This window comes from Alligator sinensis, unplaced genomic scaffold, assembly GCF_000455745.1.
Source record: "Alligator sinensis unplaced genomic scaffold, ASM45574v1 scaffold172_1, whole genome shotgun sequence".
NCBI lineage: Eukaryota > Metazoa > Chordata > Crocodylia > Alligatoridae > Alligator > Alligator sinensis.
The window spans coordinates 1,968,382-1,987,286 of NW_005842168.1; the positions used below are offsets into that span (position 1 = coordinate 1,968,382).

At 50.3% G+C, this 18,905-nt stretch overlaps 1 protein-coding gene across 9 annotated transcripts; it reads left to right on the forward strand.

Annotated features, from left to right (window-relative positions):
* The first annotated feature begins 4,759 nt into the window (after positions 1 to 4,759).
* BSND (barttin CLCNK type accessory beta subunit) lies at positions 4,760 to 17,310 on the forward strand. 9 transcript variants are annotated; one of them, XM_025206674.1, is made up of 6 exons: positions 4,818 to 5,220; positions 8,196 to 8,302; positions 9,505 to 9,771; positions 13,650 to 14,028; positions 15,436 to 15,563; positions 16,328 to 16,521. In XM_025206674.1, the coding sequence occupies exons 1-6, from the start codon at positions 5,044 to 5,046 to the stop codon at positions 16,389 to 16,391; spliced, it is 1,122 nt and encodes a 373-aa protein (XP_025062459.1). In that variant the 5' UTR covers positions 4,818 to 5,043; the 3' UTR covers positions 16,392 to 16,521. The 9 variants fall into 9 exon arrangements, with proteins under 9 accessions (XP_025062466.1, XP_025062459.1, XP_025062461.1 ...); XM_025206676.1 differs by having other exon boundaries at positions 4,821 to 5,220; positions 8,196 to 8,287; XM_025206679.1 differs by lacking the exon at positions 4,818 to 5,220 and adding an exon at positions 6,307 to 6,542.
* The last annotated feature ends 1,595 nt before the right edge of the window (positions 17,311 to 18,905 follow it).

Below are 18,905 nucleotides of genomic sequence, written 5' to 3' on the forward strand. Positions count from 1 at the left end.
TCTGGACCTGCAGGGAGCAAACCAGGAAAGCCAAGGCTGCGACAGAACTCCAGCTAGCTACAAATATCAAGGACAATAAAAAGTCCTTTTTTAGGTATGTGGGGAGCCGGAGGAAAAGCAAGGGCAACACTGGACCTCTGCTAAACCAGACGCGACAACTGACAACCGATGCCCAGGAAAATGCAAACTTGCTAAATGGGTCCTTTGCATTAGGTTTTCACCCGTCCCATAGGACGCCTCTGCCCGCTGTGGGTCAGGGAGGCCTGGGTGAGGGAGATTCCTTACCCTCCATCGAAGCTGACCTCATGAAGGAACACTTTGAGAGGCTGGATACCTTCAAGTCAGCTGGCCCTGACGGTTTACACCCAAGGGTACTCAAGGAGCTGGCGAGCATCATAGCTCAGCCCCTGGTATGGATCTTCAAGAGCTCCTGGTGCTCTGGTGTAGTGCCCGAAGACTGGAAGAAGGCCAATGTGGTGTCAATCTTCAAGAAAGGGAGGAAAGTAGATCTGGCAAACTATAGGTCCATCAGCCTGACCTCTATCCTGGGGAAGGTCTTGGAAAAGATTATCAAAGAGGCTGTTCTTAATAGACTGGCCGATGGCAACATCCTGAGGGATAGCCAGCATGGGTTTGTTGCGGGTAGGTCTTGCTTGACCAATCTCATTTCCTTTTACGACCAGGTGACCAATCACCTGGACAAGGGGGAAGAGCTTGACTTGTCAGATAGCTTGATTTTAAAAAAGCCTTCCATCTGGTATCCCATGATCACCTCTTGGCAAAACCAGCTAACTGCAGCCTCAACCTCACCACGATCAGAGGGTGGTGGTTGATGGAAGTCACTGTGCACGGTGGTGGTGCATGGTGACCAGTGGGGTCCCTCAAGGCTCTGTCCTATGGCTTATACTATTTAACATCTTCATCAATAATGTGGACATTGGAGTCAGAAGTGGACTGGCCAAGTTTGCCAACAACACCAAACTCTGTGGTAAAGCATCCACACCTGAGCACAGGAGGGCGATCCAGGCAGATCTTGACAGGCTCATGAAGTGGGCGGATGAGAACCTGATGGTGTTCAACACCAAAAAATGCAAGGTTCTCCACCTTGGGAGAAAAAACCTGCAGCATCCTTATAGGCTCAGTAGTACTACGCTGGTTAGCAATACAGATGAAAGAGACTTGGGGGTCATCATTGACCACAAGATGAACATGAGCCTGCAGTGCGATGCTGCGGCTAGTAAAGCGACCAAAACACTGGCTTGCATCCATAGATGCTTCTCAAGCAAATCCTGGGACGTCATTCTCCCCTTGTACTCGGCCTTGGTGAGGCCGCAGCTGGAGTACTGCGTCCAGTTTTGGGCCCCACAATTAAAAAAGGATGTGGAGAAGCTTGAGAGGGTGCAGAGGAGAGCCACGCGCATGATCAGAGGTCAGGAAAACAGACCTTATGATGAGAGGCTGAGCGCCCTGGGACTCTTCAGCCTAGAAAAGCGCAGGCTCAGGGGTGATCTGGTGGCCACCTATAAGTTTATCAGGGGTGTTCATCAGGATCTGGGGGAACGTCTCTTCACCAGAGCACCCCAAGGGATGACAAGATCAAAAGGTCACCTACTCCGCCGCGACTGATTCAGGCTGGACATAAGGAAGAACTTTACTGTCCGAGTCCCCAGGGTTTGGAATAGCCTGCCACCAGAGGTGGTTCAAGCACCCACTTTGGATGCCTTCAAGACACATTTGGATGCTTATCTTGCTGGGATCCTATGATCCCTACTGACTTCCTGCCCATGGGACAGGGGCTGGATTCGATGATCCTCCGGGGTCCCTTCCAGCCCGAATGTCTATGAAATCCATAGAGGTGTCTACACCTGGGATATGTTCATAAATCATATGTATAGTTTTTGAGATCCAAGCATATCCGCAGCTGTCCATTATTCTTCTCCACTTCTCAGCTATATTGCATGACAATGAAAGGCAAGAAGGGGTGTGTAACACATCCATGTTTAACTGCGTCTCTGAGCTGGTTACACTTCTGCCTTGCAGAGAGGGGACTGTACTTGCAGAGGCCTTTGTTCCTTGCTGCATGCAGCTTCCAGGCCCTGAATTACCAGCTTTCTGCTAGGGATAACACTGCAGATCCATCCAATCTTCCCCATTCACCACTGCTGACACCACGTGATGATTTAGGTCTCACAGTGAATAAGGCAACTATGAATGAGTAAGAGAACAGACTTTTAATGATTCGACAGCGCGGGGCTCCTCTAGCATGGACCATGTGGCTGCCTCCATCTGGATTTCTCTTTACTCGCCAAGGATCATGGTCAAATTCCTCACGTGATAAGACATTCCCTTGTAAGGGACTGTCTCCAAAGTCTAACCGTTATCTCTACAAGTAGCTCCCCTCTCCACAGGATCTGAGTACCCTAGGGAACTAGCTGGGTTGGGAGGGTTTGCCTACCCCTATGCAGCTGTGTGCACAGCTGTCTGCCTTATCACATAAGCCGTTTGCCCCTGGGCCCAAGGAGGACTCCATTTTCAAAACCAGCAAACTTGACCTGATCTCCTTGCTAAAGAGGAGCATGGGCTTTGACAACAGTCACTGTCCACCCAGCCCCTAGCAAAACCTCCTTAGTGGGCAGGAGCTAGGGGTAGGAGCTAGCTAGCTAGTGTCTCTCAGCTCCCACCCCCGCTCTGCTCCTTGCTTCCCAGTCCCTGGATTGCATCCCCCTCCACCTCCACTTTGCTCCACTTCTCAGTCTCTTCTAAGGAGGGGGCAAGTCTGACAACACCTCGTGTCAAGTCAGATGTTTGAATCAACCCTGGCGAGTGAGCTGTTCTGCACGCCGAGAACAGCAGCTGCAGCTGCAGGGCAAGTCTTCCTTCCCCGGCCCCACAGCCTAATGCCTAGGCCTTAAAGAAGTGCGGCGAGGCAGCAGCAATTCTGCCTCCTGAAGAGCAGGGAGATGATGTTCACTGGCCGCTGGGTTCATGAGCAGCGAGCACCCAGAGCACAGGGAGCAAGAGATAAGCAGCTACAAAGAGAGAGCAGACTGAGTCCCTTCCCCCCAGGGCTGCATGACCGCTCCCTGCGGGACTGTGAGCATCTCGACAGGACACGTCACTGGAGCGGACTACAACATATTCCACTGAAAAATAACTTCAGCAAAAAATGGCATTCCCTCCCAACCCCCACGCTGCAGGGAGACTTCATTTTCACTACACCGTCTTGTTTATTCTAAAAAAAATCTGGGAATCTGAATTTTTTTCCAGTGTAATTGCCCAATATAAAACCTCAGTGAACTTTGAAAGCTTTGACCAAAAAGTGACTTTTAAAACCTAAAGGGTTGTTTGAAAAACCACCGTTCTTTCACATTTTTCTTTGCATAGAAAACCCAAACATTTTTTTTTCAAGGGAGATTTTAACAAGAAGTGAGAAAACAAAATCTTTCTGTGTTTCCCTAAATGGTCTGCAAGGAATCAGGGCAACACGAAACCCCATGAATGCCCCAGGGAGATGCTCCTGGTGACTCCCCCATAGACAGCAGTATAAGTTCCTTTGCTCTGCTCTGCGCTGTGTGTGACCTTTCCGCTTTGTGAGAAGGGAACGGGGTTTGCAATTGCCTGTCGCATCCTGCCTGATTGTGAGCTCTCCTTCAGACAAGGACGCGGTTCTTCATTCTTGATCTGTACAGCACCGAGCACAGTGGGGCCTGATCCTTAGAATGGGACCTCTGGGTCTTGCTGTGACACAAAAAATAAATCATCAGCACTTTGTTCTCGGGACAAGACATTTTGCAGAGCTGGTGCTACCGGACATTTCTGGACACAGCAAGCTCTTCTTTTCTACTGGTCCGATGACTGTTACCACAGCGCCCGGCATCACGTTGATACCTGCAGAGCTCAGTGAAGTAGGACACGGGTCATTCATCTAATGACCCCCTTTCTACATTAGGAAAATCAGTACCTGGTTTTCGGCACGGCTGTCATGACTACTGGTAGTTAGCATAGACCAGTGGTGCTCCATCTCCAGCCTGCACGCCACATCTGGCTCACAGAGCCATGTCATCCAGCCCGCGAGGCTCTCCACAGCTGCCACACCCCTGCTGCCAAATTTCCTGATCCACGGGGAGCCTGTTAGGCTGGAAAATAAGTCACGCCATGGCCAGATCTAGGTGTGCGGGTTCAGGCCGTGTGTGGCCACAGCTGGCGTGTGGGGCTGGGCCAGCACATGGCCACATCTGGTGCATGAGGTTGGGCCACCATGAGGTCACATCTGGTGTATAGGGTCAGGCTGGCACATGGGATGGCAACTGTGCATTGATCCCATGTGCTGACCATGCAGCCTGTGGGCTGACCCCGCACCACTCCTCTGGGCTATTGGGCTGGAAGGTCGCTGGTGTAGACAGAGTCCTATAGTAGACGGGGCTCCCGCAACTCTAGCTTCCTGTTAGGCAGAAGGGCACTCATTTCCCTCAGGTAGACGCATCCTGAGAGACTTGTGCAGAGCAGTGAAAAATGAGGTGCATGGTGCCCACCCTGTCTGCCTGGGATTGCCCACTCCTGCCAGTACATCCCCTAGCCAAGCGGATGTTCGAGCCAGGCACAGGTTAGGCACTGCACATGCTCAAAGTGTCTCCTCACCTCCAGGCTCTGGTGCTCTCCCCCGTGCCCGTGATCTCTCCCTCCCCTGTTCATATTTCCCCAGATAGGTGTTCCCACAGCCAGGGCTGCATGTGCCTCGAGGGAAGGTTATAGTGAGCTGTGCTGGGCAGCTTCACTGGAGTGTGAATTTAGGGATCATATTTGCATTCATTACACTCGCATTAAAAACTGGCTGGCTCAGCCCTGGGCAGGACGGGGCTGAACGTGCAGCTGCTTTGCAGCCTCTGGCAAGCTCTAGAAAAGCCACTCCTTCCTTCACCTGTGGAGTGCTCGCTAGCTCCGAGCCAGGCAAAGGGCTGCCTCGCATCTCTCCTTCCAGCCTCCCTGCTCACGGGTCCCAGCTCATGCTTTGCGCCTGATCCCTGTTGCTCCGTGGCATTTGCAATGGCCGAGGACAAAACTTTCCGCTATGGACTCATAATGCTGGGCTTCTTCCTGGTGATGATTGGGATGTTTATCATGAGCACAGACAAGCCCCAGGTCTACATCACCTTCTGCACCCTGGGGGTCCTGATCATAGCCGTGGGGATCACCTGGAGCATGTGTCAGTGCTACCCCAAGGTAGGGCTGATTTCCTTTTCTTGTCCTCTCATCTGTGTCTGCATCCTATGGTCCTATGGACTGGGGTCCAGACATCTCTGGGGACCCAGATGCTTCCTTGTCAGCTGAGCAAAAGCAACCTGATTATTTTAATGCATTTTTAAGCAGAAGGGCAAGGGGATGCAATGACTAAGGAACAAGACCAGTAGCTCAGCTACTGTCGCACTGGGCACGTCATTTCGTGGCTCCGTGCCTCATTTTCCCCAAGGGTAAAATGCACATGTTGCTACTTCCAAAGTGCTTTGAGATCTTTGGGCGAACATCCTAGCCACATGAATTCACTGACGGCTTGTTCTCCTCCTGCGGCACATCACTGTCCTGCGGTGGGGCTCAGGAAGGCACCATAGCAAAGCAGGCCCCCCGGTTCCCTCTGCCAGTCAGGCTGACTTCCAGCTTCACATTGCAGCTGGTTTCCAGCAATACCTGAAGCATTCAGAGTCAAGCAGGAAGGAGAAGACAGTCATTTCTTTCTACACTGCCTTCTCCAAAGGCACCACCCAGGGCAGGGAGATCTAACACATCCTCATTGTCCCCTGAAGGGTATTTACAGGAATTAAAGGATTAAAAGCTTTTAGACCTGGTGTCCATGACTGCTTTGCTAAGAACATAGCACCTTTGTTTTCTCCTCCCTCTGATTCCTCCCAGATTTGACTTGAATGCTTTAGGATGCCAAGACAGCTCAAGAGAGTGTCTACCTGCCTGCAGTCTCCCCAGAAGTGAGGTGAAGCCAGGAAACAGGTCTTTCTCTTAACTAGTCCATCAGCGAAGCATCCTCAGCCATCAGTAGGAGCAGAAGCAGCTTTACTAGGGAAGTATGATGACACCCTGCTACTAATGAAAGAATCATGTAAAAGAGTCGATCTCCTTATGGCCCAAACTCTTCTCTTCACCGCCCCATGATAAGCCCAGCTGTTTGTAGAGCTGCTGCTAAACAATCAGCAGAGAGAAAAACAAGACCAAAAGTTTGATTCGGTGTTCAAGGTGACTCTTTGAAAGCTCCCACCCCAAAGACCCAGAAGATCCCCCTGCCTATTTGAAGGTGTGAGATAGAGAAAGCATCTTTTTTGTTAGCATGCATCTTTATTTCTGGCTTCCCAAAGTGTTCCTCTGGCCTTAAGAGGCAATGTCAAATAGCTTTTTGCAGAGTGGAAACGATTCACCAACATAAGGGGCAGACTGGCACAGCAGCAGTAGCTGTACAACAGCACCTTCTTGAATCGATTCCTGAAGGACATTCACAGATGGGAAGATACGGTCTTTTATTCAAAGAAACGCACAGCTGGGTAAATGAAAGGCCCAGGCGATGGCTGGGAGGAGTAGAGACAAGCACCAAGGGCGTTGTTTGCTCGTTGTTTCTCCACGGCTGATATTAATGATGCTTAGGGTTTATATTAAATGGTGTTAAACTCAGTTTGGACTAGGGCAAAAAAAATGATGCCCTCCCCCCAGATCCTTTTGAATCCACAGCCAACCCTCAAGCCTCTTTGGTTGAGGTGGATCATTAAAAAACCCTTGAGAAAATTTCCTTGTTAAGGAATGTTGGCAGTGCAGTAAAACAATTAACCTGCTGTTTCCTGTAGAAACAAGGCTATCCATAAAATTACATTTTTCCAATGGAAACTCAAGACATTCGTTATAGCATTAGACCCAGTGATGCAGAAAGGCTTGTTAATAGATCTGGAGTCAATGAGAGTACGTATTGAGACGCAGGGCTGAAGGTTATAGAGCCATAATCTGAATAGGTGACCTATAACAGGGAACCTTCTTCAGAAATTTGCCACTGATTAGGCTGTTCTTACTGGAATGGAGTAAGAGTTTTTAGCTATAAAGTAAGGATCTGGATAAAAAATGCTGGGAGCTTTGCAGATAAAAGCCTGTCCTGGAGAGGAAGGCTGGGCATGGCATTCAGATCTGGATTCAGCTTCAGGTCATAGCTGTTTAAAGCTGATGTCTGGAAACGGACCCATCCTTTCCGGGATGATATCTCTATTTTGGAACCGCAGGCTCCATGCTTCGGTAAAACATCCCTCCCCAGCTGGAACGAAGGACCCCTCACGTTCCCTGTGGCTCTGGGTGCCAAACATAGCTCCAGGAGGATGGGGCAAAGCCCTGGAGGTCATCTGCATGTTGAAGTCCATGGCAAAACTCTGTCTGATTTGAATGGAGCCCATGGAGCTGCCCCTAAGGAACTGCATAGCCCCTCACAAAGCAGAATCTGTCCAAACTGGCAGCCCTTGCTTGGCTCTTTGTTTCAGATACTGCAAGGCCAGGAATTGGCTTGGGACAGGCATAATCTCAGCTTCCTTTTGAATGAGCTAAAGACCTTTGTCCTTTGGGTCCCAGGCCCCCACAGGCCCTGAGAGGCAAGACTCCCATTGTCATGTGTGAGACAGCGGGATTGAGTGTTGTACTAGGGACGTACCTGAGCTCCCATCCTGCTAGGGCAGGGGCGGGCAATTATTTTGGGCAGAGGGCCGCTTACTGAGTTTTGGCAAGCCATCAAGGGCCACATTATGGGCAGCAAGGGGCAGATATATATTAATTTTCTATATTTTTAGGGGCCCTGCGGGCCGGATAGAATGGCCTGGCAGGCCGCATCTGGCCCCTGGGCCGCATTTTGCCCAGCCCTGTGCTAGGGGCTTCCAAGCATGAGGGCAGGGCGCTCACATTTCAGTCTTTGGGTTCTTTACATTTGCACTGAACAAGCGATTTGGCAGCATCTCTCCTAAGAGCGAAATGCAGGTTGGTGCAACCTGAATGATTAGATAAAGCCGGACGACTAGCGGTGAAGATGCAAAAACAACCCAGTTAAAGGGCTGTGTTTACTGGTAGGAAGGACCTAAGGATAGTCGTATGAAAGGGAAATCAGCTCCAATGCCTTAGATTCATTCTATCTATTCAGAAGGGCCATTTCCTCCTCTTTTCTTTTCCCCCAGGTAACCTTTGCTCCCATAGATGCTGAGGCTGAGAAGTTCGTGTCCCACAAGCCTGCTGTTTTGATAGAAAACGAAATTTCAGAGAAGAACTGGTATGTCTGCAAGAGGCAAGGACGCAGCCTGCACTCAACAGTTTGCAATCTGGTTTTTAATTAGTGTGCTGGTTTGTACACAAGATTATCTGCCCGTCCCGGGGGACAGGGTCAGTGTCTGAGAACACTGGCACAAAGCAATGCTACAAAATGTTCATTTGAAAGAAAAGTAGGAAACTGTGGGGAAAAAAATACCCAGTAGCTCATGATAAAAAATGAAGGGCCTGATCCTGGGAAATGCAAAACACCCAGAGATCTTCCAGGCTCCTGGTCCTTACACTTGGACATTTTTTTTAAAGATTGAATAAGGATGGTTGTGGAAGGTGGGCTGACCCTGTAGGACCCTGGCAGAGGGAGTGCTAGGAGGGACTCAGATCAAGGTTCATTTCCTAGCTCTGCCATCCATGGGTTTTCTGTGTGACCCTGGGCAAGTCTTGTGATCCCTGGGTGTCTCACTTCCCCATCTGCCAACTAGGGATAATAGCACTTCCTCTCCTGGATGCTTGAGGGTAAGGGCTGCCTCTATGTTTGTGCAGCACTTAGCACAATGGAGCCCAGTACTGCTGACATATGAACAAAGACCAATAATGAGGGCCTAGGGTTAACCACAGACCAGTGCTGGCAGCAGCTGAACCTCCCTTGAGTTCTCCCTTGGCAAGAGCACCTCTCAGGCTGGGACGGTACCTTGGGCTCCATGTCCAGGCAGCTCTTGATCCCATGGTCTCTTTTTGCTGGCACTGCCAATGGTGGCACCAGCTGTGAGAGCAGTGTCCACCCTGGTCCTCCAGCTGAACGACCCATGGAGTGCAAAATCCACACCTTAAAGTGCCATTTTGATGTCCCTGTGATGGGCCTAGATTAGGGCTTGCTGAGCAAGGGCTAAACCTGCCATCCTTCCCCAGCCAAGCTCCCCATTGCCTGCCTTACTAATGTCCATCATAGTTTAACTGAAGAAGTTCGTGTCTGGCAGGATTTGGTGGCATGTCATAAGGAGCTCAATTGATATGACCTACAAATGACTCAGTGCCTCTTGGGTGGGGTGAGTCTTGGACACTCTGGGCTGAAGCTGCTCTTCCCCAGAGCTTTGGGGGTTCAGATTAGGAGTTTCTTGCTCGGCAAATGGCACGTTTCCTATTTCACGCTCCAGAGAAAAATAAGAATGAAAAGAAACAGCAGGATTTAATAAGACACCTTCCCTTCTGTCTCCCCCACCTCAGCTCCCAAACTCCCTACACCAGCCAGGAGGAAGCCAAAGTCTATGAGAAGAGCCTGCCATCTTATGACCAGATCCAAATGAAAACAGAAGGGTCTGCAGAAGACCAGGAGGTTCAATGTGCCCCAGCCCCGTCTGGGTCCGAGCTCAGGACAGGAGCACATACCCAGCCCACGGTACAAGCCAAAGCAGAAGTCCACAGAGACTCAGGGAGCGATGGAAAAACCTACAAAGACCCAGCAGCTCAGATGGAAACAGCAATGGCCAGCCGGTAGGTGACCTTGAGGTGTCCAAAGAGTACTGCTTACAGTGATTGACTCAGGACAGACTTAGGACATGAGTGTCAGTGCTACCAGGCCAGGACATGAGTGGGTTTGTTCAATGTCTTCATCAATGATCTGGAAAATGGCATAGAGTGCACCCTCAGCAAGTTTGCAGATGACACCAAGCTGGGGGAGCAGTAGATGCACTGGGGGGCAGGGCTAGGATTCAGAGAGACCTCGACAAATTGGAGGATTGGACCAAAAGACATCTCATGAGGTTCAATAAGGACAAGTGCAAATCCTGCACTTAGGACAGAGCAATCCCATGCACCAGGACAGCCTGGAGACCAACTGGTTAAGCAACAGCTCTGCAAAAAAGGCCCTGGGGGTTATAGTGGACAATAAACTGAATATGAGCCAGCAGTGTGTCTTTGTTGCAAAGAAGGTTAATAGCATACTGGGCTGCATTGGTAGGAGCGTTGTCAGCAGAATGAAGGAAGCGATTCTTCCCCTCTGCTTGGCACTGGTGAGGCCACATCTGGGCCCGCCTTCCCCCCCACTATAGAACAGATTTGGACAAATTGGAGAGAGTCCAGTGGAGGGCAATGAAAATGGTTTGAGGGCTGGGGCACATGACTTCTGGGGAGAAACAGAGGGAACTGGGCTTATTTAGTCTGGAGAAGAGAAGACTGAGAGGGGATTTAAGAGCAGCCTTCAACTCCCTGCAGGGGGGGTTGCAAAGAGGATGGAGCTGAACTGTTCTCAGCGGGGGCAGATACAGAACAAGGAGCAATGGGCTCAAGTTGCAGTGAGGGAAGTTTAGGTTAGATATTAGGAAGTAGTTTCTCACTAGGAGGGTAGTAAAACACTGGAACAGGTTCCCCAGAGAGGTTGTGAAATCCCCATCCTTGGAAGTTTTTAAGAGCCGGCTCGACAAAGCCTTGGCTGGGATGATCTAGTTGGGACTGGTCCTGCGTGGAGCAGGGGGTTGGACTAGATGTGACCTCCTGAGGTCCCTTCCAACCCTCGTTTTCTATGAGTCTATGAAAGTAATTATCACCTGTCAAAAATGACTCTCCAGCTATAAAAAGAGCCAACCAGCTATAAACTCACGTGCTTGAACACGTGTAACAACTCTATAGCTGATTTCTATCCAGCTTTAATTTGAACACGTAGCAGGGCCCTCAGGGTCCAGCCAGCTTCTGAATTTTGGTTCCCAGGTTTTATTTTTAAAGGTGTTAGGTAGATTCCCCTTGAGCATGAGGATAGTGAGGTCAGAGACGGAGTAGTTGTTTTGTGAGAAATGTGCTCCTAATGGTGAGTGTATGTCTCCGTCCTTGATATTTTTTTTTGTGAGAGTTCATTCTCTTGTGTAGTTGCTGTTTAGTTTCACCCACATAGCTGCCACGAGGGCACTTGGTGCATTGGATCGGGCATATCACATTTTGGGAAAGGCATATGTAGCAACCATGGATTCTGGTGGTTTTCTTATGGGGGTATTGATAATAGTGGCAGCGGAGATGTGCTGACAGGTTACACATTTCTTGTTCCACTTGATATCTGTCGGGCAGCGAAGAGTTTGCTTCTCATGATGAGCTGGGCAAGGTTGGTGAGTTGTTTGAAAGCCAGGCGTGGAGGGGCTGGGGATTTTTGTCTCAAGGCTGGCCTTTGTCCTGTATGGGCTGGAGTTGTTTGGTGATTCTCTTAATTGGTTCAAGTGTGGAGTGGTAGGTGACCACCAAGGGGGTTTTCTTTTTGAATGGTAGCAGGTTACTTCAGGATATTTGGGTAGCTCTTTCACATGCATGGTATAGTTCCACTGGAGTGTCCTTGTAGTACAAAGGCAGATTTTAGGCTGGCCAGGTGGGTGATGCAGGTGTTCTTCTCTGAGCAGATATGATGGTATCTGAAGGCCTGGCTGTAGATAACAGTTTCTTGATTTACTTAGGATCATTGCTGGTCCTGTGGACATAGTTGGGGTGGGGGGGAGTCTGTGGGTTTTCTATATATAGTAGTTTTAGGGTGCTGTCCTGGATGTGGACCACGGTGTCTAGAGTTGGTGTTAGTATAGGAGCATTGCAGACAAAGTTCAATCGAGAGATGATGGTTGCTAAACCTGTAGTGGAAAGGATTGATGCAGTTGGAGCACACCTGAAGTGCTGCTGGATGCCCCAGGCACATATAAACTGCTTGGGGTGGGAACTCTCTTCTGTCTGTGCCTCCAGGGAGCGACTGCAACTACATAACCACCAGGAAGCACTTGCTGTGATTCAGGGTATTCCCCGTCCATGCTGATTTCCACCTGTGATTTCAAAGGAACATTAACTCTTAAGAGCAGCACATTATGTGAGGCCGATGCTCAGAAGGGAAGGGTTTATGGTGACTGGCTTCATGCTTAGCCTCTATGATTGGGAAACCCAGAAGCAGCGGGGGGCCTACTTGCCACAAAAAGAGCTGTTGAGGTGAACAGAGAGAGTGATCTCATGAACTTGCACATCAGGTGCTTTTTGTGGAGTTACTCCAAGCCGGAAAAGTACATTCGGGCCATCGAGTCCCTTGTGTTCACAGGCAACCAGAACCAATCTTAGAAATCTTCCCCTCCACCTCTGACACACCAAAATGATTCGCGCTACACAGCAGCCTCTTCCATCTACCCAGTGTTGGGGTCTTGGACAACAATTGAATAGTATTGCTGTGAAGGCATTCACTGAAAGCATTATCATTGTTAATCCCTGTGGAACGGAGTGGATCTCATAATAAAATGTCAGCAGATTTTTAGCTAACATTGAACAACTAAAGTCAATGTTATATTTGGGGTACCTTTGAAGTCTAATAGATGGGCTTTATTGGAGTGGAACCAGGCAAATGATTTCAAAGAAGTCTGATTAGGAAAGGGCACCTTTCTTACCTTACATTCTGCAGATCTTATTTGGCAAGGATTGTTACCTGGGTAAATCCACAGTTTAAGTTCAGGTTTCTGAGAAAGTATAATCCTGACTCTTTTTCTGTTGTTAAAACACACTGCCTTGGGGTAAGATGCCCTGGTGTTGGGCATAGCATAAAAATCTGAATAAAATAGTCTAGGACTATGATTCATTTAGATCCCAAACATCATTGGGCAGATTTTAATAGCTGACGGCACAAACTATACATATATTACGCAGTAAACAGCATTCGACTGAAATGCAGCCCCCTCTGGGATAGAAGCTGTCTGCTTTCTAAATAGTACAGCTGCAACCCTATGCAACCACTGGGGTGAAGACTATGCCAGGCAACTGAAGTTACGGGGAGATGAGACAGGCCATTGCATTGGGCATAAAGCGCACTTGATGGGGTTATGCTATGCCAACGTCTGGATGGTCAGGGAGTGGCTCAAAGCAGATGTATATCTCCTGCTTGATAAAAGGGGCTTTGACATCTCCATTTAGCCAGGAGCTTTGGCAGGGATCCACCAGGCTCTGGTTGTGTCTGTGTTAGGGTTTACAGCAAGGAGCCTGTCAGAGGATGTGGCGAATTGTGCACGGCCTCGGTGGGCTGCACAGCAGCGAAGGAGATGGGATAGGACAGGCAGGTGCCTTTGAAGGCACTGTCATGAAGATGCTGAATTCCCCATTCATCCAGTGTCAGAGCTGCTCCCAGCTGATGGCAGCTGAGATCCAAACTGGGGAGGGAAGACAAATATCTTTGCACTATTTTAGACACCAAACACAAGGCAGCTGCTTAAAGGGACAATGCCTACCCTTCAGAGGCTGGTGAAAACAGAGCATCTGCTCAGCTTGATTTACTGTAAACCTCATAGCCAAAGGCAAAACAGGGAAATAAAAGCAGAGGGACCAGGTGCCAAAGGAATCACTGCCCTTCACTTTACCTCTCTGCCCTTTTTCAGCCAACTGGAGAAGCCCCGCGGTGAGGCACCACTGGCTTCCTTCCAGGAAGACACCGAGCTTTCCTCTTCCGAGGGCTCACCCTCCAGCCACCTGTCTCTGCAGGGATGTGGTAGCTCACAGAGGGATCAGCCCCCATCGCAGTGTCCGACCAAGAAACCCAGTGCTGAGCTGCCTTCCTATGAAGATTTTGCCTCGATTGATTCATCTGTGGGAGAAGGGCAGGAGCCAGGCCAGGAACACCCAGTGACCCCAGCACAGAGCCACCCATCTTCTATTCCCCCACCAAGAGGTTGTGCAGGGGTAGCAGATCCTGTCTCAAAGCTGTCGGGGCCAAGAGTGATCCAGAGCACGGAAGAGGAGGATGATCTGTATTACGGGGTAAAAGAGGGGCTGGATGGTTTACTTATGGCTGATGATGATTCCATCTTTGAGCCTGAGACCTAACCGCTGAGGGACCATCGGAGATGGACCCATGTTGCAAAACTCAAGGGCTGGTCCATATCCCAGTCCAGCTCCATTCACATCTAGGAATCTGGTTCGGGGAGCTGGGTGGTGAAAGCCACCTGCAAAGTCTGGAGTGTGTGACTGGGGGGGAAGAGGGCCTGGGTCAGGCTTGACTCCATTAAAATGTTTTCAGTAACCTTCTGGTGTGTTAAGGGAAATCTGTTGTGTTTTGACATTAAAAAAGACCAGGTATGATTCATGCCTGAAAGCAGCCCGCTGTGCCACCATCTGTACCATGGAGCAGCTTGGAGAGAGCTGCAGGCCACAGGTCCTTGTCTCTGCATCCCAGCTCACCCCCTGAGCGTACTTAGCTCCTCACCCAAAGGCTGCCCTCCTCCGTAAATGCACCAGGTGACTGGGAGCCTCCAGATACCAATGGGAAGTGTGGAGTGAATGCACTGAAAGTGTCACCTTTCCTAGAACATAGGAAGGGACCCCAGGAGATGATCTACTCCAGCTGCCTGCTCAAGGCAGGATCATCCCTGACCAGACCACTCCAGTCAAGTGTCTGCCCAACCTGCGCTTGACCGTTTTGAGGGATTTCACAACGTCTTTAGGTAGCCTATTCCAATGTTTGACCACCCTCGTATTTAGAAAGCTCTTCCTAATCTCCAACCTACGTTTCTTCTGCTGCATTTTGAAGCCATTGCTCCTAGTCCCATCACAACCACAGAGGAAAGTCCATTTCCATCCTCTTTATAATTTCTCTGGGCGTATTTGAAGACTATTACCAGATCCCACCTCAACTTTCTCTTCTCCAGACTAAATAACCCCAGTTCTTTCCACCTTTCCTCTTAAGTCTTGCCTCCCAGGCCCCTATTCATTCTTGTTGCTTTGCACTGGACTCTTTCCAAACTGTCCACAACTTTTCTGAAATGTGGGGGACCCAAAGCTGGACACAGGACTCCAGGGGAGGCCTCACCAGTGTCTTTGCAGAAGGGCAATGGTAACTGGGCCACTGGCACTGCACTGATCAGGTCCAGACCCTAATTGGCGCAGGCCCACAGCCCACAACCCGACACAAAGACAGCGACTGACCCTTCCGCTATGTGACTGCAGCCTGGGTGAAAATGTAGGCCCTAAAATCTTAGAAACAAAATGATTTATCTTCTTTATTTGCCTTCCCTCAGCCCCCCCCCCCCCCCAAAATGGATGAACACAGCACTCAGCATAGTGAAGCCAAACAGCCTCTATTATAGGCAAGAAATCCAAATCTCCAAATGCCAAACACTGGGGGTTCGAAAGATGGACTATGGAGTGCTTATCTCTATGTATCCCCAGGGTTGCTGCGGACGGATGTGGCTGCGGACCCGAAGCCCCAATTCTCTCCCAAAGGAAACAGGCAGCAGCCCTTTTACCTGTATATGTTACCTGTCACATATACCATTGTATATGTTCACATGGCAAAGGTAAGCACACACATGAGTCTTTGCAGGAATGGGGCTATATAATGTGCTTGGGAAGGGAAGAGGAGCTTCGCTTCTGTGCTGGAGGCAGGATCTGTGCTGAGGCAGGCAAGGGCATAGTCCCCTGGGATGGACTTCACAAGGCGCAGATTTGGCAAAGACTTTTCCGCACGAGGAAAGCCTCGCAGACAGCAGCCTCCCAGGCTAGTAACCGCAAGAGTCGCGGGGTGAAGATGAGACCGTCCATCTCGTTAACCCTGTGGGCACCGCAGCAGTGATGCACGAGGCGGGTTGCTCTGGGCAAGCAGCAGCTGGGAAAAATGGATCTGATAGTGTCAGCCCCTTCCTGCCGAGGCCTGGCTTTCTGCTCTGACATTTGCCTGGCGGTTGTTGGGGTCGGTTGAGCTGAAGGCCTGGAGTGACTCACGTCAGCTTCAGACTCGGGCCGGCCGCTGGGCTCCTTTGCTTGTTGGTTCGCCTCTGTTGCAGCGCGGTGAAGCCAAGCGGATGGGGAGCCACAGAGCAAGCAGCAGCTGCGTGAGATCAGCAGCGAGCGGCAAAACAATTGCTGGCGGCATCACGCTGAACCAGGCCATGTGGAAATCAGGCCACTTATTCCAGTGCCTGAGTAGGAGCAGAAAAGCAAGTGAAGGCCCTGGCAGCTGTAAAGAGCCCCAGGCGTTTGTGGGTGGAGGTGGGATGATGACTCGTGAGAGTGATGCCGTGCGTTTTACCTCGCCAACGTTCGCTTTCATTTGATCATGCAGATACGTTGCAGCATCGGTTACGAGAAATTTCCACCAGAGCTCAGTGCCCGCGGCGCACGGATGAGCCCAGGGCCCTGACACACATTCACCTTCGACGATGGAGATGTATGCTGGAGGACACAGAGGATTCTGGAGAAGGTTACTCGTGCTGTAGGCTAATGGCACTCGAGATCTGCACTGGGTTTGACTTGGGGGGATCTGGAAATGGCTCTTTCAGTCTTGGTACTTGCATTTATGTTTTTCACAGGGTTTTCAATGCCTCAGGGAGCCCTTTGTGAAGTCAAAACAGTGCCGTATTTGTTTTTCTCATGCTCCAGCAGTCCCAGGATGGTGGAAATACCATGAGCAGACCAAATCTCTCTGCTTTTCAGCCCCAGAAATGACTCCCTAGGGTATTCAGTAGATAAATAGACTTTTTCTGTTTTCAAGAGCCTGCTGTTTTCGGCTGCGTGAGGTCTTTGGTAGCGGGCTGCAGCAGACTGGCGCTGAGACCTGGATGCACAGACCCAAGGCCTCCAGGCTTGATTCCCCCTGCCTCACGCTTCATCTGTCTGCACAGAAAGAGCAAAAAGTGCTTGTGAACCTGAATTCTCCTCTCCCTCTGGTCATAGCCACCAGCACACGTCAGAGACCACACCAGGTACAACAGGGGGAGAGACCCTGCCCTGGGAATGCATTGAGAGCGGCTCCAGAACAGAGCCATAAATCCAGACTGCCCCTCCCCACCCCGGGAATGCTCCTGATCCTTGGCCGGCTAAACGCAGGCAGAGAACAAGTGGGGAGAAGAGGGTGGAAGCACCAGCATCATTCACAAGGGCTTCCACGAGGATTGATCTGCAGCCACCACGAGGGAAATGAATGGCTGCCTGGCCCTGCTGGCAGCCCAGCACTGGGGCGCTCAGCACTGGTTCTGATCTGGCCCATGCTGGGAGAAAGTTGTTAACTTCTGAGGCTGCTTGTTTGAAATGAATCCATGGACTCAACCCAGTCTGTACTTTACTCCCTGGCATATTTACCGTTGTGGGGAATTGGTGCTGGCCATCTCAGAGCTCCAGTTTACAAGGCTCCCTCGGGCTGCCCTGAATCCCGGGAGCTTGTCTGCTAACCCATATGTGCGGGACTCTCCAGGCTGCTCCTGCAGAGTTGGGGACAGGTCAGAGAATCCTCTTGAGTCAAAGGCATCATGTGGCCCCCTGGGTATCAGCAGTGTCTAATGTCATGGATCAGAAAGCCTTAAAGCCCTGGGAGTCATAGTCTGCCTTGAGGCAGAGCTTTCCGAGCTTCCAGCCTTTCACCTGTGGAGCCTGGAGAGGAGACCCAAGAGCTGGGGCTCCCTGGGTGCCCATCCTCTGGCCTCCACAGCAAGTTTCGGATGGCCCCCCGCCAACGCTGGAGCATAAGCTCATCAAAACCCGCACATTTCCGTGAAACGTTTTGCTTACAACAACTGGTGCTTTCTGATGGAAAATGTGTCCTCAGAAAATGCCCACCCAGTACTGCTCATTACTCTGAGTCAAACCTTTGACCATCTCTGCTCACTTCCCTCCTTGGACCTCCTTTCCTCCACCAGACCATGGTTTGGGCTGAGCTGAACAGGTCGGGTTCCCTCCATCTCCCCGTGACTCGGCAGCTGCACGTGAGATTTTTCATCCAACAGTTGTGAAAATTCAGGTGCGTTTAGAGTAGTGGTTCTCAACTATTTTCAACTCAAGGCACCTCTCGTTAGACTCAAGGAACCCCCCATAACTTCTGTGAACTGAGCAGCACTCCATTTCAAAACCTAATTATTGCAGAGCTTTCCCCTTGCAGAGGAACTGGGCAGTGAGGGCAGGGGAATGGCCAGGCAGGGAAAGCCTGACCCTGCCCTTATCACCTTATCTCCTCACCCCTCCGGTGGCACTCCCCAAAGGAGCTCAGGGCACCCCAGGGTGCTGCAGCACCCTAGCTGAGAATCACTGGTTTGGAGTGCTGTCAACAGCAGCGTCTCTGCACCCTGCTTTCTATTGCAGCTCTTTCCTGCCACTGTTTTTATGTGCTCTCTGAATAATAAGTACTTTTCTCAAGTCATGTTGATGGAGAAAATTGTGGTTTGTCACCAGAGGAGATGCAAACATAATCACCTTTAAAGCCCTGTTTACAATAAATAGGAAAGTCAACCCAATAGGAGCTGTGACCCCTGCCTGTCCTTCACTGCCTGCCAGTCTAAATGGGTCACGGAGGCTTGCGTTATCAGGAACTCTTTGCCTTCTGTTCTGCTTTTGTTTCTCAGTTTGCAATTAAATACTTATATCCAAGGGAATGGGTGATTTGGGGGTTAGTTGGGTCCTCAAGTTGAGATACCCTACAGGACCCTAACTTCCAGAGGATGGTACTGGGCACTGAGACTTACGCTGCTTGTAGCTGATTCTAGCTGGTCACCCAAAAACAACTGAGACACCCCAAACCATTGGCAAGTTCTGGACAGCTGTTTTTTGAGCAGTTATGCCACATGTTCAGCCTCTTTGGTGTACATTTAAGTGCGTCTGAGCCTGGAAAAATGTGATCTGCAGGAATCCTTTACAGTACAATCCTCTTGATC

Bases quoted from the DNA above. Each gene is read 5' to 3' on its own strand.
- BSND (XM_025206674.1), top strand. From the start codon at position 5,044: ATGGCCGAGGACAAAACTTTCCGCTATGGACTCATAATGCTGGGCTTC. The intron at 5,221-8,195 runs GTAGGGCTGATT...CTTTTCCCCCAG, and splicing joins TGTGTCAGTGCTACCCCAAG to GTAACCTTTGCTCCCATAGA. The intron at 14,029-15,435 runs GTAAAAGAGGGG...ATGTATCCCCAG, and splicing joins AGGATGATCTGTATTACGGG to GGTTGCTGCGGACGGATGTG.